Consider the following 24087-nt stretch of genomic DNA (forward strand, 5'->3'; position numbering starts at 1 on the left):
ATAATATATTTAATGATGTTCTATGATGTATTTAGTGATTTAAATGTTCTATAAATATATTTACGATATTTGAAAAGTAACCCTTTGACATTATTTTAAATTTTTCACCATTTTGTGTTTTTATTTTTTTCTTATGCTTTTTACTCTACATTTTTTTATTATTTTTATCTATGTCATGTATTTATGTATTTTTATGTATATTGTAATATCAGTTTCATAAACTTAAAACCAAAATACTATTCTTCTAAATCGATAACATTTTTTTACAAAGACAGAACATTGTCTATTGAACCTAGAAATTGTTTCTATTTAATAAAAGAAAATATTTTATCTTTAAAAAATAAATATTCATTAATAAAATTTTATCTAAATATATCTATGTGTGATCTTGTTTTGAAGGATTTGTTATAAGAAATTTAATGGTGCAATCAGAATTTGATTTATATCTATAGTTTAGGAGTTATGACTTTTTTAATCCGCTAAAACAATTTTGCATGCATAGGTGAGTGGGGCCTAGGTTGATGGGATAGCGTGTCATCGCGCAGTTAAAAAGACCACCAAAGAGATGGAAGTTGTGGATGAGTCCTCTCCATAATTTTTAGTTGTAGAGATAAATATTTATTAATAAAATTTTATCTATATATATCCATGTGTGATCTTGTTTTGAAGGATTTGTTATGAGAAATTTAATGGTGCAATCGGAATTTAATTTATATCTTCGGTTTAAAAGTTTTGAGTTTTTTAAATTCGCTAAAACAATTTTGCATGTATGGGTGAGTGGGGTCTAGGTTGATGGGATAGCCTATTATGGCTAAAAGGGATGAGAGTTGTGACTTCACCATGAGTGTGGTAGATGGGTCCTTTCCATAATTTTTAGTTGTAGAGACTAGGTTAATGCCCGTACGTTGTTACGGGTTTTAAAATCCACATACTCTTTGTTTCTTCATTGTTATTTTATTTTTTCTGTCTATATTCTTCCTTTTTCATTTCTTTTCAGTTTTTATTTTTTGATTTTATTTTATTTCCTGTCCTTTCTTTATTCTTTTATTGTTTTAATTTTACCTTTTATTTTTTTCTTTTGGTTTTAGTTTTATTGTTCTTCCTTGCTTCTATTTGTTTTTCTTTTTTCTTTTTAGATTTTCTATGTTTCTTCATTCTTATTTTATATTTTAATTCCTTTTAGTTTTCTTTTTATCTTTATTTAAATTATTTATTTATTTTATTTTCTCTATGCACTTTTTATCATTTGTTAATCATGTTTGTTTTTATATTTTTCTTCTTAGTATTTATTTTTATTTTTATTTTCTATATACGTGGGCAACGTATCTAGTGCAAACTCATCTCCCGTGCAAACTGTGCAAACTCTAATCTGGACCGTAGGATGTTGATCCAAGGGGGCGCATGAGAGAGGTGGAAGGAGGGATTTGTAAAAGTGTGATTAAGAGCGGGCGGTTAAGTGCAAAATTACCCAATCTTTCCGTGCCCCTTGGATCAACATCCTATGGTCCAGATTAGAGTTTGCACAGGAGATGAGTTTGCACTAGATCCGTTCCCATATATGTGAGATGTTTATGTAGTACATATTTAGTGTTCTATGTTGTGTTATGTCATGTTTACGTAGTATACATGTGATATACTATGATGTTTCTTATGGTGTTCACTTAGTATACATGTAATCTATAATAGATGTGATGTTCTATAATATATTTAATGATGTTCTGTGATGTATTTAGTGATGTTAATGTTCTATAAATATATTTAAGATATTTGAAAAGTAACCCTTTGACATTATTTGAAATTTTTCTCCATTCTGTGTTTTTATTTTTTTTCTTATGCTTTTTACTCTAGATTTTATTATTATTTTTATCTATATTATGTATTTATGTATTTTTATGTATATTGTAATATCAGTTTCGTAAACCTAAAACCAAAATACTATTCTTCAAAATCCATAACATTTTTTACAAAGACAGAACATTGTCTGTTGAACCTAGAATATTGTCTCTACTTACTAAAAGAAAATATTTTATCTTTATAAGATAAATATTCATTAATAAAATTTTATCTAAATATATCCATGTATGATCTTGTTTTGAAGGATTTTTTATAAGAAATTTAATGGTGCAATCGGAATTTAATTTATATCTTTGGTTTATGAGTTATGACTTTTTTTTAATTCGCTAAAACAATTTTGCACACATAGGTGAGTGGGGCCTAGGTTGATGGGATAGCGTGTCATCGCGCAGTAAAAAAGACCACCAAATGGATGAGAGTTGTAGACGGGTCCTCTCCATAATTTTTAGTTGTAGAGATAAATATTCATTAATAGAATTTTATATAAATATATCCATGTGTGATCTTGTTTTAAAGGATTTATTATAAAAAATTTAATGGTGCAATCATAATTTAATTTCTATCTTCGGTTTAAGAGTTATGACTTTTTTAATTCACTAAAATAATTTTGCATGCATGGTTGAGTGGGGCTTGTGTTGATGGGATAGTCTATCATGACACAGTAAAATGGGAGTTGTGGCTTCACCATGGATGTGGTAGATGGGTCCTCTTCGTATCTTTTAGTTGTAGATATATATATATATATGCAACGACCAACGAGAAGAGTCAAGCTAGGTCAGGGTCGTCACGTGCTGAGATGGCGCCCACACGGGGTCGCCTGAAGGGTATCTACCCGGAGAGGAAGAAAGGCAGCAGCAAGTCGACGCCCAAGCAGAAATCGAAGAAAGGCAAATCGCAGCAGCAATGCCAAGCAGGCGACGCATCAGGTATACGTACTCCTAGTCTCCTATACCATGCGGCGTGTACGTCGTGCGTACATACAGCAGTATATATGTATCGTCGCATTGACATGTATATATACATATATATATATGTTCAGATTCCGGCGGCGGTTACACCGCTGAGGAGGAGGAGCTCCGGCAGTTCGACATGGACATGTCCTACGGCCCGTGCATCGGCGTCACGCGGCTCCGGCGGTGGGAGCGCGCCGCCGCGATGGGCCTGCGCCCGCCGCCGCACCTCCGCGACCTCATCCTGCGGCGGCCGCAGCATCACGGCGTCGTCGTCGGAGCCTCCTCGGTTCCACCACCACCCAAGAGCAAGAGCGACGGCGGCCGCAATGGCGACGGCGACAGCGTCGTCGCCACCCAGCTCGAGTGCCTGTGGGCAGGCAAGGTGTAGCTGGAGATGGAGATGGATCTAATCGGTCGACGTCGACCCAGACGGCCAGACCTCTTGATGCAATGCAAAACCCTTTTGGCCTTTTGGGATAAGATCGCTGGCTGTACGTACACGTACGACCCCATGGAATGCGACCGATCTTGGTTCACCTGCCGCTTAATTATTTCCGTTACGTTGTGTGTCACAAACTCACAATCCGGTCGGGTCCGGACGTACTCTAGATTGTGTCACCACCATTACCTCTCGTTTCAGTTACAACTTGCTCCTAGAAGCTATACGTAGTACTTTTGTACGTTTGTTTGGGAATGCGATGTGTGCAAAACCTACTTTTCGTTTTAGAGAAGTTCATTCTGGGCCATTGAATTATCTCGGCAGTCTTATTAATTTAGCCACACCAAAAAAAAGAAATTTTTAACCATTCAGAGTAGTATAAAAGCATACTTAGCCACCACACCAGGCTTTTGATGTTGTGGTTAGTTTTGATGTCGTCATTTTGTATTCACTTGCCCAGTTGGCATGCTAACTAGCTTAGATCGGATCATAACCAGCCTCCCATGCATATATCCTCGTTTGACTCAGCGTCTCCCTCTTCCAGATCCATTCTCCAGTCTAGAATTCAAGTTTTCATGTGTAGATTTTGTTTTCTTCTCTAGTTTAGAACAAATTGAAATCTTGATTGATGAAATCTAGGGTAATCACTGCAATATAATTTCTTTTGCATTGTATTCTTGTTATGGTCATTATGTTATGCACTTATGGTCTAAGATATTGCATACTTGTATTAAAAGTTTTTGTATGTGGAATGATGTAAAATCCTAGATCCGTCAATGTCCTCTCTGCTCCTCTCCTCCCATGTATCATGTGAACACATCCCGCTCGATTTATATTCTAAAGGAGAGGCGTGTCTTTGGCAGTATAATAGGTGTGCAGCACTGAGGCGCTTCTCGACAGTACATTGTCCTTATCTTCCTGGTACTTCTGAGTACTTTCACATTGGTATATCCTATTTTTATACTGTTTGATTTTTCTCAATAGATGGTCTATTTTTTTTTCAACCATTCTAAAATTTCTCGATGGCCGTATTTGCTACTCAATCCATCCCAAATTATAAGTCGTTTGACTTTTTTAATATCAAGTTTGACCATTCGTCTTATTCAAAGTTTTGTATAAAATATAACTTTTTTTTGTTGTGTATTGGTTTATTAATAAAAGTTCTTCAAAAATGATTTAAATTTGACTATATTTGTACAAAGTTTTTGAATAAGACGAGTGGTCAAACTTGAGATAAAAAAAAGTCAAACGACTTATAATTTGGAATGGAGGGAGTACATTCTTGAGAAGCTACACAAATGAAGGGAAAATGTGATAATGATAATCTGATCTACGTACCAACCTTTTGCGTTTTAAATCTTAGCTTAAATGGATGGTTGTAGGAAGAAGCACGGCTACAAAACACTGAAGAAAAACGTGACGTTCGTCTTCTAGTTTCAGATTGTTTAAACCTTATAAGCAACTTATAATAATATATATTAAACGAGCACTATATTCCACGGCATTTGCAATTCACTGCATATAAAGTATAAACAGTTTGTTGCTCCACTTTTGCAATTCTTTGCATATATATATCTAAACAGTTGCCGCCCTCGCAAAAAATGAATCCAGGACCAGGACACAGTATAATAACGCACACATGTATTGAACTTTTAACAGTGTGTTGACCTAGAAATTAGTGTGCGCTTTACTGCACAAAGCACGACGTCGTCAGAGAGAGATGATGTACCCGATGGTTAATTAAGCCCGTACGCACGCGAGCATATATGGCTCATTTTATCCTTCTAGAACTAGATTAGTACATGTATTTTTTGCTATGCTTGATATATATTTACATCAATTGGTTAGCTGCTCAAATCGACATCACATCGATTAGTTAGCTATTTGAGGACCTTATTGTGCCAGCGACAATGGTACTACCTTGATATAACTAATCGATATGTATCAGTTCGTACTCAACGTGCTAATGTGAGTAGTTTTGCAGGTTGATTACTGCCTTTGCGGTAAGGTTTTCTTTATCAGTTGAGTACAGAGAGAAAAGGATAACGCTTTTACATTCAAGCCACCGCGGTAAGGTTTTCTTTATCAACGCGCGAACAGAATGATATCGGGGCATGTACATTTGTGCCTCATAGCCATGATAGAATTTACTATCCCATAAGGCGATTGCCCATTGCCATGGTGAAACAAACAACATCGCTTAACCCAATCCATATCAAATTAACTACCTTACCTAATAACCCATAATTTTATTCTTTCGACTCAACCCAATCTAATCTGTCAATTAGCAGAACCCACGAACTTGCTCAACAAAAACCAAAATTTTGCCTACTATTACCCACGTTTAAAACGAACTAGTCGTACCCATCAAAAGCCAAACTCTGGACTTAAATCGCTCATTTACACTTTATTTAATTTTTATAAAAAAATATTTAAATTTATTGTTGGAGATGGTTCAATACAATAGGGAGCGAGCATCTCCAACAACTCCTCAAATCCACTTGGTATTCTTATTATTTTGACAAAAACACAAAAACACTTCTCCAACAACTTTGTAAATCCACTTGATATTGTCAATTGCGTAAACACCGTCCCCGCGCGCGTATCTATCCGCGCGCGGAGGAACTTGCTATCGCACGCGAAAGGGGAACGCGGACGCCACGAGGGAGGCGGTGTGCTAGGAGTTCTTCGCGCTGCCGGCGGAGGACAAGGCCGGGCTCTACTCCGAGGACACCGGGAAGGCGACGCGGATCTACTCCAGCACCATGTTCGACACGAGCACTGAGAAGTCTGGCGCGACTGCCTCCGCCTCGCCTGCTCCTTCCCCGATGTCGGCGACAGCCCCTGCCGCTGGCCTGACAAGCCGGCGAGGCTCCGGGAGGTCGTGGAGTGGTTCACGGTGCAGACGCGCGGTCTCGAGATGCAGATCCTCCGCCTCCTCTGTGAGGGCCTCGGCCTTCGCCCGGACTACCTCAACTGGGACATCAGCAGCGGCGATGTCATGCTCTGCGACGTCTCCGCCACCGCCGTCAAGGCGCTGGTCTTCGACGTGCCGTCGGGCAGCTCCAAGTGCCTGACCGAGGAACTCCGCCGCCGCGCGGTCAGCCACGCGTCGTACCGCGTGGTGGCGGAGTCCACTTCAGCGGCCGATCGGAGGATCTTGGTGCGCGTGACGGGTCCGCGCGGTGAGGAGCTCTACGTGGCGGAGGGCGGGGAATGCGGGGAGTTCAGGTTCGAGGCGGCGGAGGACGGTGAGCACACCGCCTGCTTTTGGTCACCCCGCTACGAGCGCGGCGCCGTTGTCTCCATCGACGTGCTGAGGCAAGAGGCGGGCGCGGCAGCTGGGCGAGCTGAGCATGCCGGCGGCGGCGTTGGACTTCCGCACGGTGGTCGGATGACAGGCGGGTCTCATCTGTCATCTTCTATTTTTACCAAGTGAGAATAACAACTTGTTGGAGAGAAGTCTTTTTTTTGACTTGCCAAATGAAATAGCAACTTGCTAAAACTCAAGATTTAGCAAGTGATTTTTTTCAAATTGTTGGAGATGCTCTAACTAATGTCAATTAGCACTGCCAGATCAACATATGGATCCCACCTCAGCTCTCGTCCAAATTCTAACAAAATTGACTAAAATTTATTTGCTACGATTCGATGTGACATGAAACTATTTTATGACTTTTTTTTGAAACTAACTATTTTATGGCAATTACAATCGAGCAAAGCCGTCCCGGCCTAACCCAAGCTCGCCAAATTTTGCCTTGTCCGTGGATCTTATTGACAGGGCTGAATAGATGTGTCTTTGCATAGGGAAATTTTGCTCGAACCAACCCCAAACATTTTTTTGATATTTCTATTAAAAAATAGCAGGTCCGTCAGACACTATTGGGCACAAATTTTAGACAATTAGGTCTTGTTCAGTTCACGAAAATTTTTAGTTTTTTGCTATTGTAGCACTTTCGTTTGTATGTGACAAATATTATCCAGTTACATAGTAACTAGGCTCAAAAGATTCATGCAATTAGTTTTTATTTTCGTCTATATTTAATGCTCCATACATGTGTATAAAGATTTGATGTGATGAAGAATCTTGAAAAATTTTGAAAACTAAACAATGCCTTAATTGGCTATTTTGTCGGTACGGTTCGTCCCAGTCGATGCTCAGGGTGTAGTGCTAGTTAACATAGCAAGATCGATATGTGGACCCCACATCAAAAGCTAGATCCTCAAACTAAGAGGGTGTTTAATTCTCCTTTTATCCTAAAAAGCTCTAGGTTTTGGTTCATCATTTTGCATAATGAAACTAAACACCATTCAATTTTTTTAGTAAAATTGTTGTCATTCTTCATTTTGGATTTTGTCCTGAAGACGAAAAAAAAGCCCAAAAGAGCCTCAAGACTCAAGAGACCATAATGACGACAACAAATTTTATATTTTAGATGGAACTAAACATACCATAAAATTTTTAGTATTTTGTATTTTATCATTTTAAAGTAGTTGGCATTTTACATTCCATAGGAAACTAAACAGTCCCTAAAAGTTTGCATTCACATATCAAAATTTTAACAAAATTGACTGTTTTTTTTAAATGATTCAAAGTGACATGAAGAAGCTATTGTACACCAATTTAACATGTAGAATTGTAGACCCTATATCAAAACTCAAAAGGTAAACCATCTAACTAAAAGCCCGTGTTGACATCTTAAAATTTTAGCGAAGTTGATTGAAATTTGTTGAAAATGAAGTGATATGAAGCTACCAGAGGTACTTATTTGCAAATGTACTCCCTCCGTCCCTGAAAGAATAGATTTCTAGCAAGTTTCAGACAGATTAGCATAGCTGCCAAATGACTAAGTTACCCTTAATTAATATGAGTTTCACCATTAAGATGCACAGGAATCACTGCTTTGGGCTACGAGCTGCTCACGTCATTTACTCATCCAGCCAACTGTCCACCACTAAATGAAGGAGAGAGAGAGACGAGGCGTGTGCGTCTTGGATGCCACGATGAATACGAGGCGAGCAGTGAGGACCATATATCCTAGAAATTGATTTATTTGGGGACAAATTTTTAGGCCAGAAATCTATTCTTTCAGGGACGGAGGGAGTATTATTTATTGGCTATAAATAGGCTAGTCCTACACTCCTACTACGAGTGCTATGCTACCACCTCAAGGAACAAGGCAAAGGGAAGCTCCGAAGCTGTCATTTCTGCAAAGCTCGCTACACGAAAAATCAGAAATGCAGCAGCAAGGTGCCATGAATGAGCTCGTCCCCCAGTCATCCTTCTGCTCCCCAGCCTCCCCAACGTCCTTCTTCTCCGCGGCGGCAGGCCACCACTCTGTCCTCGAGTTCATGTCCTGCGGGGTACCCGAGCAATGGCTACTCGGCGAAGAAGAAGCACTCGATAATAAGCACATGCATGATGGCTCTGAGTGGGTGGCCGGAGGCTCGCACGACTCGGCGGGCTCCGACCTGTCCAGCAACCCGCCGGTGGCTGCGGTCGTCATGTCCGACCGCACGGCGAGGAGTAGGCGGGGCAGGAAGCCCGGGCCCCGGTCCGACAACCCCGGAGTCAGCCACGTCGAGGCCGAGCGGCAGCGGCGGGAGAAGCTCAACCGCCGGTTCTGCGACCTCCGGGCCACGGTGCCGACGGTGTCCCGGATGGACAAGGCGTCCCTGCTCGCCGACGCCACCGCCTACATCGCCGAGCTGCGCGGTCGCGTGGAGCAGCTGGAGGCCGATGCCAAGCAGCAGGTCGCGGCGAGGAAGCTGGGCGGCGGCAACCCCGCCATGTGCCCGGCCTCGGGGGGCCTCGAGGAGAAGCTGGAGGTGCGGATGGTCGGGCGTCATGCGGCGGCGGTGCGCCTGACGACGGCCTCGACACGCCACGCCCCCGCGCTCCTCATGGGCGCGCTGCGGTCGCTGGACCTGCCCGTGCAGAACGCGTGCGTGAGCCGCGTGGGCGGCGCGGCGACGGTGCAGGACGCCGTCGTGGACGTGCCCGCCGCGCTCCAGGACGAAGGCTGCCTCCGTGCCGCGCTGCTCCACGTCCTGCAGCAGGACGAGAGCGCGTAGCAATGCAAGCTAATAAGCTCTGGATCGGACCTCGCGTTGGATATATTCATCAGCTCAATCAGTGGATCAACAATTAATCAACGTCCGTTTGTTGATCTACATCTTAACAATATACTATCTAGCTAGGTAAAATCAGATGCTTTAATCTGCTCATGATGCTGCTATTCTTGCGCAAAAATAATCGAATAATAACCGGCCTCAAAGATCAGAAGGCCGGTGGTGTCTTGGTGTGATGTGTAAGTGTAACTGTAACGTATCAGCAGACCTCAGTCTTTCAGGTGATTAAGGCACAAAAGTACAGTCGATAAATGATAGGGTCTGTCCTCTCAACAATCACATTCTTTAGTAGATCTTTCGGCCATGACCCAACGCCATACATCTGCTCATTCTTTACAGCTCCCCTACCTTCAAAATGTAGCGTTTCGCGTTCTAGACTAGCTGGCCACCGGCGTTTCCTGTAAATTGCAATTTCTTTCTATACTTAATACAATGATACACAATTCTCTTGCATGGAAAAAATATTTCTCTGCCACCCTCGCCACTACATCCACTTCATCCCGAGAGACCAAGGTTGAGAAGTGTCTTGATCTCAACCCGAGAGACCATGAATGATTGATAGATGTTTTAGGCTTTCCCGGTTTAGTTCATAATTGATATGTGCTTGATTATGCTAATGACTAACCAGATGTGTCAGTGTTGTGTTGCGTTGAGTGCGTTGTGCAACATATCTTTTGTGGCTTGAGAGTGTGCAGTTGTGTTAGGTGTGCCAAGACGCTCAAGCGTGATGGAGAAGGTCAAGTGCGGAATTCGTGCGCGATGGTCTAAGAGCAGTGAAGAGCAAACGAGAAGGCTTGGACAGAGGGACCATAGGCTAACGTACCATGTGCTGGTCAAATTGGGCACATGAAAAGCAACATTCCATGGGTGATGAAGACGGCATGGACCAAGGAGGAGGACGCTGGTGTGTCATGGCACTTGGAGGAGCCCGGACACACATCTACATCACTAGAGTACATGGATGATGAAGTTGACGCTGATGAGAGAGATGGCATCATCGGTCAAGTTAAGAAGGAAGGCGAAGTCTTCAGAACTTGAAGGAGGTCGGACACACATCAACATTGGTTACTCACACCTAACAAGATGTGCATGAGGGTCTGCTAGTTTGGTTCTCAAAATCTAGGATGTGGTGTGCATCGGATCGAGAAGGGTTTTAAAAGCTAGAGATTTTTGGATAGTTAGAGGTGGATTGAATAGCCTAATTAAAATTTTGTAAAGAGCAAAACACAAGGAAAATACTTTAATGTAGGTCACCAATATATAAACTAACTATAAGAGATAACAATGCTAACAAATAAACAACCAAAAAGGAGAAAAATATAATATTCAAGCTTGGCACCACAATATAGAGAATGGATTAAATCTAAAACTGGTTTTAATATTTTTCTGAGCCGAAACAAATATTCTATAACTTTTCTAAGATTAAATAAGATTTTATTTAGGATTTTTATTTGCATAATTTTTTTTAAAAAAAGTTTGATGGTGTTTTTGAAAAAAAATTGTATAACCTTTTCTAATAAAGATTATTTTAACCTTGTGAGCTATCAATACAGCCTGATATACTTTCCTTGTTGCTAACGTGATGCCACATAAGATTGTTGATATGGTGTCATACCGGACAAAACCACTATCAAAACAGTGCTGGGAACCGATTCAAATGGTTTCATAAGTTTGAGTAGTTAAAAGCACTAAAAAACTATTTACAGAGGATGTTGTTTTCCATTTCAAGAGGCTGGTAGCTCGTCCGTCTCTACGAAATGATCAGTGTTGATGGTTTATTTTTGGAGGTAGGCTGTCTCCTGATTTTTTTTTTTTGTAAGTAGTGAAAGACGGTTTTTTTCCCTATGTAAAGAGGCAAATCGGATTTTCGCAAAAGCTGAGAGAGACAAATGAATATTTTCCAAGCGGGCATCCTCTACCATGAACGGCCCATGTCGTTCCATGATGCCGGCCCACCAACGGGTTTCTCCACACGTTGCTGGACTGGGCCTGGATGGGGCATAAACGAACGCAGCATGGCGGATGATGTGCACACAGCACCTTTTTTTTTTGTCTGGTGGCCGTGCTTTTCGTTGCCGCCCTCTGCTCTACACCCACAATGAGTGATCGGATAGATATTGATGTGTCTCACTCTCCTTTTGTGGTTGTACAGAAGCTACAAGAATCATGGATTTATTTAGAGCTTGTTTGGTATAGTTTAACTTAACTAGTAAAGTTGTTTTTTTAAAAACAATTTTATGAGCAACTTTCTGTATAAAGCTCAGGTCAAACACTGGCATCACTGTTCTTTTTTTTCGTTTGGCCGATAAAATATGACGGAAAATACTATTGACTGATTTGTTAGAGAAAAATACTACTGAATGACTGACATATATTCTGGTATATTCGGCTAATAAGCTCAAGCGACCCTAGTTCATTTTTGTGTCGCCGCTCGCCACAGCTGAGGCTGCGTGCGGTTACGGCGGGAGCCAAACGTGCCCTTAGAGTGCGCTGGTTTTCGGCCGCTGTCCACCACGCTACTACTACAACCATGGTACGCCACAGGCTGCGGCAATATACTGTAAAAATTGTTGCTATTGAAGCTATTTAACAAACCAAATTGTAGTATAAAATATATCTCATATTTCAGTAAGACAAACAATCTAAAGTTTAACCAAAGTTATATCAAAAATATCAATATTTATGATCCTAATATGAGTATTATTAGATTAATTATGTTATATATTTTCATAATAAACCTGTGTACTTTTCTAGAAATAGCATGGATCTCAAAACAACTTGTCGTGGGTTCGTAACAACGGCGAACATCATGGTTGTTCATCAAAAGTCGATATGTGGGTCTCCATTTTTTGGGCACTTAAAACACGAAAGGGACACAACGATTTATCCGGTCTCGAGCTTCTAAGCCCTATGTCCAACAGTATGATGATCTTCGTATTAGGAATGCCCAATTGAAATGTTACAATGGTAGAGATCGAGATAAATTAGTTGGGGATCGCTCATTGCTCTCCTCGGGTTCGTCCGTCATCCTCCTTTGAAAGTGAGAAAGACTCTAACTGAGTTAGGGTTTTATCCCCTTTATAGGGAGCCATGTCTCCTTATATTCTATGGGGGGCACAATGTACAAAGTTGGTTTAGCTTTAGTCTATGGTCTATGGACCGGGTGCATGAGTCCTCTACTTACGACCTTGTTAGAGGTCATCTTGTCACATAGGGAGGATATGACAATGCCGCGAACTACCTCCTCACGTCGCTGCCACCGTTCTAACACTTGACTGTCAGGGAATGCCTGCTATGGCATGTCCTCCCCTAGGTGAGCCTTCTTGAGGCTTTCTTGGCCTGCAAGGAGACCACCATATCTGCTGATGGCTGGGCCCTAGAGCCATTCAGCCCTTGAGTTGGTGCAACCTCTCTTCTCCTGTTGTGTCAAACTAGTTGTGTGACCCTGCCGCTAGAGTGGCCAACATGGCCTCACGCCTATTTGTGTATATGTGTTAGGGGTGTCACGTTATCTGTGTAATCAGAAAAAAAAATTACAGGCCGATGCTGGTGGTGTTCAGATTTTGTCAAATCTATTCTAAGACTTACTCTGCATGCGCTAATAAGTGGCGTATTCAAGCCTTGTTTAGTTTCAAAATCTTTTTGGATTTGAGTACTGTAGCACTTTTGTTTGTTTTTGACAACTATTGTCTAACCATGGACTAACTAGGCTCAAAAGATTCGTATCGCAAATTACAGGTAAATTGTGCAATTAGTTATTTTTTTATCTATATTTAACACTCTATGCATTTGCCGTTAGATTCAATGTGACAGAGAATCTTGAAAAGGTTTTGGATTGTGGAGTGAAGGCTCATTTAGTTGGAATTCTTTTTTGCAAAATTGACACTGCAGCTCTTTCGTTTGTATTTAACAAATATTGTCCAATCATGACCTAACTAGGTTCAAAAGATTCGTCTCACAAATTACAGAAAAACTGTTCAAATAGTTATTTTTAATCTATATTTAAATATTTAATGCTCCATATATGTACCGTAAGATTCGATGTGACGAGGAATCTGAATTTTTTTGCAAAATTTGTAAGAAACTAAGGCCTTGTTAAGATCCAAAAAGTTTTTGGATTTTGATATTGTAGCACTTTCGTTTTTATTTGACAAACATTGTCCAACCATAGAGTAACTACGCTTAAAAGATTCGTCTCGTGATTTACAGACAAATTGTGCAATTAGTTTTTGTTTATATCTATATTTAATGCTTCATGCATGTACCGCAAGATTCGACGTGAGAGAAAATCTTAAAAAAATTTGGTTTTTGGGTGAACTAAACAAGACCTCGTTAAAAAAAACCATGTACAATAATTTTGAAAAAGACCGGTCCCCGGGGGTCGCAGTACGGCAGTACTCCACTCTGCGGCCGCTGCACGACTGCACCACGGTCGCAGACGGCTCTTTCCTGATCTGGCCGCTGCGGCTGCAGCTGCACCTCAGCTTGCCGAACAGGCCAGTCCTATTGGCTGCACGACTACCGATATTAATTGGGAGGAACTGCGGTGCCGGAATATCGGCCCATCAACTGACGAGTTTATTCAAAAGAAAAAAAACTGACGATACTGATGACCCATCCACTCCCACTCTGATTTGGGCAAACTCTTGGGCGAACGTGAACCTGTCTAGATTGGGCAAACACAAACGTGTTCACCTTTTGGTTAAGAGAAAAAAAACTTCTAAAAGTTTGGTAAAACAATTCCTATCTTAATATTTTAGAAAAAGAGAAAAAAAAATTTCAGCAGTTTGATAAAATAGCTCCTTAAAAATAGAAAGTTGTCAAATATCCTTCCTAACTCATAAAAATTTTCAAAGTCGAGAGAACTTCTTATCTCTTCTCTTTGGATCTATTTTCACACCATTTCTCATACAGTCTTCTAGTCCGACCGCCGCTGTATGTATCGGCCTCCATTGTCACCGTCCTATAGGTCAACGCTATCGCTCCATGCTTGCCTCCGCGGGTGTTATTAATCTTTGGTTCGAAAGCACGACATGCTGTCTTCACATGTACATAGTCTGCTATCTTTATATATGCTCATCGCTTGCATTAGCCGGAAGGCATGGATGCTAGGCATGCCTTGCTGGCCGTATAGAGCTAGTGCTCGCGTCAGTGCGGTGCCGATAAAAAATGCGCAATTTTCTTTTCATTTTTTTATGAACAACATAATAAACCAAAAAATCATTAAATGTGGGCTCTATTATAACTTTTAGAAAGTTATTATAGAAGAGTGTTGGAGAAGAACAAAAATTAAGGTTGCTATTTCTTTTGTTAACTTGCTAAATTGATTAGTTTAGCAAGTAAATTAATTATACCAAACTTCTAGAGATGCTCTAACATATTCCCTCATGGCTTTGAAGATTCTTAGACTAAAGTGTTCACTTTTTGGTTCAGCATGTGTTTGGACACTAGAGGAAAGTTTAGTCCGAGTCACATCAAATGTTTGAGTCTTAGTGAGATTCATTGGTTGTTTCCAAGACAACAACCACATGAGCCGTTTTGAGCTATAGGCCTGTTTAGATGTGAAATTTTTTTGAATTTCGCTACTGTAGTACTTTCGTTTGTTTGTGGTAAATATTGTCCAATAATAGAGTAACTAGGGTCAAAAGATTCGTCTCGTAATTTACAGGCAAACTGTATAATTAGTTTTTGTTTTCGTCTATATTTAGTGCTTCATACATGTGTCGTGAAAACTTTTTGAATTTTAGTAGGAACTAAACAAGGCCATAATCGAGATAAAGGGAAGTGACTATGATGCCAAACTTATCTTTCAATAAGGTCAGTCTCAGTGAGATTCATTGGTTGTTTCCAAGACTTCCAGCAAGTCATATAAAATGAAATAAAATAAAAATAAAACACCTACTCTTAATGGAAAGTTTTATTATAAACATTTAATTTTATGATTCATAGAGAGTTGGTAATGGTGCCAAAAAAAGTTTGATCCCCACAAAATTCACTTATCTGTCTTCTTAAAAAGGTTGCCACACTATCAAAAGCGCTTATGTGATAACTTATTAAATGTAAATAAAATTTTAATAAAACTCCCACAAAGATTAGCGTATGTTTTAATACCGAAATGTACTTTACATTACTAGACAAAAATGAAGTCAAGCTAATATTCGGAAACTTTACTTTCAACAACATCAATGGAGTACTACACATGCTGCCTAGTCATTGTCACCGTAAATGGGATGCTTTATCAAATAATCGACAGTACAGTATATATGATGAAATTGGAAGCATAACATCAATATCCCGGTCCCCGCCGATCACATCACTGCCCAAATTGGAATGACGATTCTTTACCGGTGGCAGCCACACAGCCACGATCGACCGCGCATCACATTTTATGGCCGATAAAGGCAATTGACTACGATGGCAATCTCTTCCTCATTCATCAGCGGAATCATGGATGAGCTTGCCTGCCGCAGCTTTTTCTCATCCATCCCTCAGTCCCCAGCCTTCTTCTCCGGCGCCGGCGGCCAACACCCGGTGCTTGAGTTCTCGTACTGCGACGTCCCCGAGCAATGGCTGGAGGATGACGACGGCGGCGGCGCAGAGAAGCTCTGGGACGGCACCACAGCGACAGTGTTAGGCACCGGGGCGGCGACGCCCTCGGCACCGGCAGCAGGCAACCACGACGATGTGTCTGACAAACTGCCGGCGGCACCTGCGCCGCCCAAGAGGCGGCGGGGCCGCAAGCCCGGGCCCAGGACCGTCGGCCCCGTCCTCAGCCACGTGGAGGCGGAGCGGCAGCGGCGGGACAGGCTCAACCGCCGGTTCTGCGACCTCCGGGCAGCCGTCCCCACGGTGTCCAAGATGGACAGGGCGTCCCTCCTCGCCGACGCCACGGCCTACATCGCTGAGCTGCGCGGCCGCGCGGAACGGGTCGAGATCGAGGCCAAGCAGCAGCAGGCCGTCACTGCGGTGGTGCCGCCAGAGGCCTTCAAGGAGAAGCTGGAGGTGCGGATGCTGGGGCAGCGCGAGGCGGCGGCGCTGCGCCTGACGACGACGGCAGGGACGACACCCCACGACGCCGCCGCGCGCCTCATGGTCGCGCTCTGCTCCCTGGACCTGCCGGTGCAGCACGCGTACGTGTGCCGCGTGGGCGGCACGACGACCGTGCAGGACGCCGTCGTGGACGTGCCCGTCGCGCTGCGGGACGACGGCGTCCTCCGAGCGGTGTTGCTCCGGAGCCTGCAAGGGAGCGGATGATTTGTACGTAGCCGGTGGCCGGGAGGCTTGGTGCACCATTTGCTCCCATGGATCAAAGTTAGCTGTGCTCCAAGCAGCCTCCAGGTTGAAGAAAGCTAGCTGTGCTTTTATTTGGTGGCCGGCTCCCGGCTGACCGGATTAATTATATAATATACTCATTCTCCGTCGACAAAACCTTTGCAACAATGATGTGTATTCAGGTGAACAGTAGATTCTATTGCTATCTAGTGATAGCATTAAAATGGACTGGCTCTCTGCATGGCGCTTATACCATACTCCGTTTTTTCCAAACAGTAAGATCAATTCAGTTTTTAAATATATTATTTTTACATATATTTAGATACAGTGTATGTCTAGATAATATACAGTGAAAATAATGTATTTAGAAAAAGCAAATGTTTTACAGTGCAAGGAGGTATCTCGTTAAACAATTTGTTAATTAGCCCTTAGCTTGTTTGATGAGAATGGATGTATGGAAATAAAAAGTCAAACATTTATATCACCGACTCAGTAAACTCTTACCATGCATGCATGATTAGTGAAATAAATTATTAGACTAAGATTATTCATATCTCAAGAATACTTTACCCTTTGCTTTGCAGTTACAAATGATATATTTTGTGAGGAAAAATATACTGTTAAAAGTTCTGATAATCTCGAGTAAATTAAAAAACACTTTGTGTGTATATATAGTCTATAATATGGCGTACAACAAAGCACCTATTGTATGAGTCATGTGTGCATGCTACCTAGTTAGTTATCAGTCACTTATCACTGGTGACAAAAATGAAGACGTTCAAAAACCAATAATTATAATTATAATATAATGATCCAATATGAGGTAAATGTGTGGTCATAAATAAAACGATGCAGGAATATATTTTTTTCTTTATGAAAAAAGCACCAATAAATTTGCTGGATCCTCCGCCTACTTTCTCCGTCCCAAAATAAGTGTCGTTTTCGCTTTCCGAGAACTAACTTTAATTAAAGATATAGTAAAAAAATATTATTATTTATAGTACATAATTAGTATTATTGGAAAGATCTTTAAGTCTAGTTTTTTAACAAATTTGTTTAGAGATATAAATATTGCATATATTTTCTACAAATTAAGTCAAACTTGTGGCACAAAAACCAAAAACGATACTTTTTTTTTTAAGACAGAGCGAGTAGCTCCTTTCACCAGTCCATCGTCGTGTCAACGCTGACAAGATTCAACGCAAGAGTTGCAACTTGGCCTCAGAGAGAGCATGCATGCAATAGTGGTTTTCCTTGGAGGCTGTGCATGTCTGAAAGAATGGGTTTCTTTAAAGAACAATGGGAGCACGTTTTAGCCCTGCTTCTGCTTCTGCTGCAAGTTTTTTCCCCTGTTTTCTTACTACTACTTTATTGCACTTCCTACATCTAAAAAAAGTGCAATTATCTCTTTTTGAAAAAAATTAAACAAGTTAAATTTTGATTAAATTTATTTGAAAAACTACTATATCATTTAGTAGACCAAATTAATATATTTAGATTAGTTATGAAATATATTTTTATAGTAAACCTATTTGAAGACATAAATATGGTATATTTCTAAAAACTCGATCAAACTTAGAAAAGTTGACTTGAGCCAAATCTACAGTTTGATTTTTTTCGAAGAAGTGTATATATATTTACTATCGGCAAACCTAAAGTTTGAAAAAAATTACTATGAGCATTTTGGTTTCAATAGCTCCCCTTCTCTCTTTCTCTCTCTCTGCTAACACACTGGCTTGTCCTGACCATGAGTCATTGTTCAGTTTGCAAAAATTTTTGGCTTCGGATAGTGTAGCACTTTCGTTTGTTTGTGACAAATATTGTCTAATCATAAACTAACTAGGGTCAAAAGATGCTTCTCGCGATTTACAGGTAAACTGTGTAATTAGTTTTTATTTTTATCCATATTTAATGCTTCATGCATGTGTCGTAAAATTCGATGTGACGGGAAATCTTTAAAATTTTTGGTAGTTTTTGGAACTAAACAAGGTTGTAATTGACGAGCAACCATTCTCATGGGCAAAAAAGTGTAGTAGGGTTTCACGAATCACGAGCCATAAGATTTCTGCAGGATGCAGCAGCATGTGACGACAAAGGGCTTGTTTAGATACAACAACTTTTTGAATTTCGGCATTATAGTATTTTTATTTGTATTTGATAATTATTATCCAACCATGCATAGACTAAGTTCAAAAGATTTGTCTCGTAAATTATAGACAAACTGTATAATTAGTTATTTTTATCTATAATTAATATTTCATACATGTGCCGCAAAATTCGATGTGATAAGAAATTTTGAAAAGTTTTTAGATTTTGAGTGAAACTAAACAATGCCAAAGAGGGCCTGCACCACCGGATATGCACAAGGGAAAGCAAGCTGACAAACGTATAGTATGCTTTATGGTCCTGCTGTGCGTGACAAGGACACGAAGAAAACAACAGCAAAGCAACCACAAAGCCACGAAGCTAACGTATCCGGCATACATATTCTATGGTACGTTGTTATGGCACGAAGCCACAAACGGCATACCAGTGGTATAATATACCACCTGTCCACCTGTGTGCTGCTGTGCAACGAACGGTACGTGTAGTATGGGACACACGTGTCGTTCACAAGACTATTCTTGTGATGGTGATCGAGCGAGTCTTCTTCTACATGTATATATATAGTTCGTGCAAAAAGGACGCAAGAACGAATGGAAGGCGTCATGTATATATATGCAACACAAACTAACACATTAATTTGAGCTGAGTTTAGCTCGCTGCGTAAGAGTTTTGTAACCTCTTGGATTGTAATAACCTAACCATATATTCTAGCTGCCCTCGTTCATGACTTCATGCTGTTGTAGTAGTATACATATATATGAGGAAAAACTCATATTCCATGTTGGTATGTCCTTTGGTTGGACCCTACAAGCGAAACACGTCACATGAGTACGTGCAAATCAGTTTTTTACATGGATGCATGACATCAATGTTATATCTTTTCTTTTCTCATACAAAGGTTAGTTATGGATAAGATAAGACATCATTCCTAAGTTAATTACTTTTGTCATCTTATGAATGTGCAATAATGCAGTCAGTCATCATAAGCCCTGTCCATGTTAGCTAGGCTGGGAGGTTGGCTTTGCTGTTATGGACTTATGGTCCTTCGCTCTTATACTTCTGTCATCTTAATTATGAACATGAATTAGAATTATTTATGTGTTGGTTGTGTTGCTATATATATATATATATATATATATATATATATATATATATATATATATATATATATATATATATATATATATATATATATATATATATCAGGTCGGTTAGATCAGTATACGAATTGATGTCCCATATTGTCTTTCTACATCACGACTGTTACCGACACATGCATTTTGATGTTCAAATTGATCCATTTTCGTTTTTCGGTGGATAATGTTTTCATTCCCGTCTTTGGCCTTCATTCCTGATTTTGTTTTCATTTTTGTAATAAAATATAAAAGTGAAAACATGAGAGAATTTATCCCGAGCCGTTCATTTTCATCCCTAGTACCGAAGCTTGACTTGTTGGCATATATGTGCAGTTTTTCGACCTTCGTCTCTCCAAACAGCCCTTGAAAAATGGAAATGGGTGATGTGGTAGAAACAGCGGGGCCTGGTAACTTTAGGACATCTGCTAGTACATGTGTACCAAATAAAAAGTAGAGTTGCACGGTATTGAGTAATTACCGGTGTCTTCTTCGCTCATCAATATATACAAAAAATATATAAGTGTATTTGTTGTATTAAAAGTCAATTTGATATCTTGTAATAACCAATACTTAATCTGATTATATATATGTTTTGTGCATACATGTTATATCAATAGATTTGTAATTCAAATTATCTAAGGCAATGTCGATGAGTTGCAATTATTTGACAATATGATGCAAAAAGATATTAAAAACCCAACTAAGCATACTCCTTAAGTTATTGTTGTGGGTTTACCAATTCTAGTCTAACCTGTTTGGAGTATCTTCGATCCAATGATCTAGCAGCTTATAACACTATTGGATACTGGGTCTTTGTCGAGTGCTAAATGTCGGGCACTCGGCAAAGTTCCTCCTTGCCGAGTGTCGTACTCGGCAAAGGAAGCTTTGCCGAGCGCGGCCATCTGTGCCGATTGCTGGGCACTCGGCAAAGCCCGACCCTCGGCAAAGGCGATCATAGGTGACGGGTGTCAGTCTTTGCCGAATGTCTCCTCTCTGGCATTTAACAAAGAATTTTTTTAAAATAATTTCATTGCTGAGTGCCCGACTCTGACACTTAGCAAAGATTTTTTTTCTTTTTTAAAAAAAATAATTTTTTTTGTCGAGTGCCTCCTCTCTAGCACTCGGGATATTTTTTTTTTTTAAATAATTTCTTCGCCAAGTTCCCCTCTCTCTCGTAATCGGCAAAGTCGGCAAAGATTTTTTTAAAAGAATAATTTCTTTGCCGAGTGTCCTAGTGAAACACTAGCTTTAAGTTTATAATTAATATATATAAAAAAGAAGCAACAACGAATACATTTAAATATATTTAGCTAGTAGCTAAATATATTTGTAATCACTAAATAGTGAAAGCAAGAGGCTACTATAGACTTGTAAAAGGTCGGACGAAAACAAGACGCTAGCTACCAGCCTTCCAGCCCCATTAAAATCGTCATGACGGGAAAATGGACTAATGTCCACCTATTGTTCATGGACCACACCAAGGAAACACAAAAGGCTCTGTCCATGGTCCCAAGCCACATAATCAAGGTCGCCAAGAGTGCGGACTTTTCTAAGATTTGCAAACCGGCTCGATCTCATGCTCCGTAGTACGGGATCCTTATTTATTCAAAAAAAGAAGTACTCGATCTGTGCCTACTTACTCTGTCCCACATTTAAATTTTGTCCTCAAATATAATATATTTTTGGAAACAAAACCTAATTTTCTATTGAATAAGGCCAGACTCAATGCATAGTTTCATGACACAGTTATCAAGACTATAAACTAGGTAACCGAGCTATATGAGTTTAATGGGGATGAAATTCCTCTCTCATCTGATGAAACTCCTTCATTTAAGTCAGTAATTTTGCTTATGTGGCACCCTATTTAATGTGCATGACACTCTCATAAAACATGCATTGAGACTGGCCTAAGTACTTTCGATTTATCAATTAATCACCATTAATTACATTGATAATAGCATTTAATTAAAAAATAAAACAAAGATATATGTGTCTTTTATGTTCTCTTTTAATTTTGTCTTAAAACTTGTGGAATACACACTATACGCAGAAGGAGTATCAGGGCACTCACAATGCAAGACTCTATCACAGAGTCCAAGACAATTAATTACATGTTACTTATGATATTTTGCTGATGTGGCAGCATATTTATTAAAGAAAGAGGTAGAAAAAATAAGACTCCAAGTCTTATTTAGACTCTAAGTCCACATTATTCAAGATAATAAATAACTTTAGACTCTATGATAGAGTCTACATTGTGAGTGCCCTCATACAAGAAGAACAAAGGGCCTTACCACAAACAGATGCACCATTTTTAGCAAATAGCCATAAACGGGAAGCCTGACCACACGACCTGCACAAAACACAGTGCAATGGATGAGCTCGTCTACCCCGCCTCATCATGCAGCTCTCCCTCCCCCACCTCCTTCTCCGCGGCCGGCCACTTTGAGGAGCTGGAGTTCGTGTCCTGGGATGTCCCGGAGGAATGGATGGAGGGCAACGATTGGTTCGACGAGCCCTTGGCGGATGGAGACGAGGGCTGCCGCTCGGCGGGCAACGGCGACCTGTCCGGATCCGGCGAACCGCCGGCGCCGGCGCCTGCGCCGAAGCGGCGTGGCCGGAAGCCTGGGCCCCGGACCAACGGCCCCACTATCAGCCACGTGGAGGCCGAGCGGCAGCGGCGGGACAAGCTCAACCGCCGCTTCTGCGAGCTCAGGGCAGCCGTGCCCACGGTGTCCAGGATGGACAGGGCGTCCCTCCTCGCGGCCGCCGCCGCCTACATCGGCGAGCTGCGCGACCGCGTCGAGCAGCTCGAGGCCGAGGCCAAGCAGGCAGCCTCCGCCGCTGTCACCACCGCGGCGGCGGCGGCGGCCACCCACCACCACCACTCGTTCGGTCTCCTCCAGGGGAAGCTGGGGCTGGAGGTGCGGATGCTCGCCGGGCTGGACGCGGCGGCGCTGCGCCTGACGACGACCACGGCGCGCCACGCGCCGGCGCACCTCATGCTCGCGCTCCGGTCGCTGGACCTGCAGGTGCAGCACGCGTGCGTGTGCAGGGTGAACGGCGTGGCCGTGCAGGATGCCGTCGTCGACGTGCCCGCCGGGCTGCGCGACGAGCGCGGCCTGCGCGCTGCGTTGCTCCACAAGCTGCAGCAGAGCGGCTAGCTAGCTATAGCCCTCGTCGCCGGCCGGCCGGAATAAACGCTTGAGCTGGATCACTCTCCGTCTCCGTCGATCGCCGCCAAATCAGGCTATATATATATATATATATCACTCCTCGTACGTGTTTCGTGACCGGCTTTGCTTGACATTCTCAGGCGTCAAATCAAGTTGTGGCTGCATGTTAATTATCTTCTTATTATTACTGCGTCTCCACTGATGTTACCGTCCGTGTATCTGCTTGCACATCTATAGTGCCACTTTCTTGTTTGTTGGCGCTGTTCTTATCTTCTTTTTTGAGGACATATGCTATGCATCTGCAGATTTGCTGATCGATCTGTACTGCATTGTGCGCACTGTGAATTGTTGTTTCAATTTCTCAGCATATATCCAAATATGTCAATCTATAACATATTTTGGCTACTGAAGCAAAATATGAATTCCCAAACATAAAAAAATGAATTCCCAGTGACGGCGCGCATACTTACGGTGCATATGAATTTTACAAGCTTGTTCATACTGATAGTGGCTTCAAATTTCAACAAAAAGTGTCACAAAACACTATAAAGAAAAACATTTGTACTAGATTCAATGGTTTACTAATTAATGACATGCATGCAAATGTGAATCAACATATATACTCCCAGCATTCCGAAAATATAGACACCTTCCTAAGTTAAACCATTTTACATTCGATTAAGTTTATAAAACTACTTTTAAGAACTTGATAGCAGTATAATAATTTTTGTTCTTATAAGCATTTCTAGAAAACTTAGTTATCGAGTTATTACAAAAACATATTTTTTGTATGAAAATGCAATTCAACTTCTGAAATTTTATTTTGTACAAATTTTCTGAAGACATTGAATAGCAACAAAAAGAACTTATGTCTACAAGCTGTTAATGATGTTCCCGAAGTTAGAAAGTTCTATCCAAAACTATGTGAGTAGCGAGAAACTCATATACTCCCTCCATACTCATAAAAAAAGTTATTTAGAACAACAACTAGGTCTCCAAAGTCTAGTTTTGACTTCTTG

The 24087-nt window shown here is 41.1% G+C and overlaps 3 protein-coding genes across 3 annotated transcripts; all 3 read left to right on the plus strand.

The window, feature by feature from the left end:
• Positions 8503–9321, plus strand: LOC8057868 (transcription factor bHLH14). The gene has a single exon (XM_002444598.1). It carries the CDS (start codon positions 8503–8505, stop codon positions 9319–9321), a length of 819 nt encoding a protein of 272 aa, XP_002444643.1.
• Positions 15793–16792, plus strand: LOC8057869 (transcription factor MYC4). Its single transcript, XM_002444599.2, has one exon. The coding sequence runs from the start codon at positions 15793–15795 to the stop codon at positions 16630–16632; it is 840 nt and encodes a 279-aa protein (XP_002444644.1). The 3' UTR covers positions 16633–16792.
• Positions 22154–23460, plus strand: LOC110437401 (transcription factor MYC2-like). The gene has a single exon (XM_021465879.1). It carries the CDS (start codon positions 22265–22267, stop codon positions 23054–23056), a length of 792 nt encoding a protein of 263 aa, XP_021321554.1. The 5' UTR covers positions 22154–22264; the 3' UTR covers positions 23057–23460.

Source organism: Sorghum bicolor, chromosome 7 (genome assembly GCF_000003195.3).
Source record: "Sorghum bicolor cultivar BTx623 chromosome 7, Sorghum_bicolor_NCBIv3, whole genome shotgun sequence".
Lineage (NCBI taxonomy): Eukaryota > Viridiplantae > Streptophyta > Magnoliopsida > Poales > Poaceae > Sorghum > Sorghum bicolor.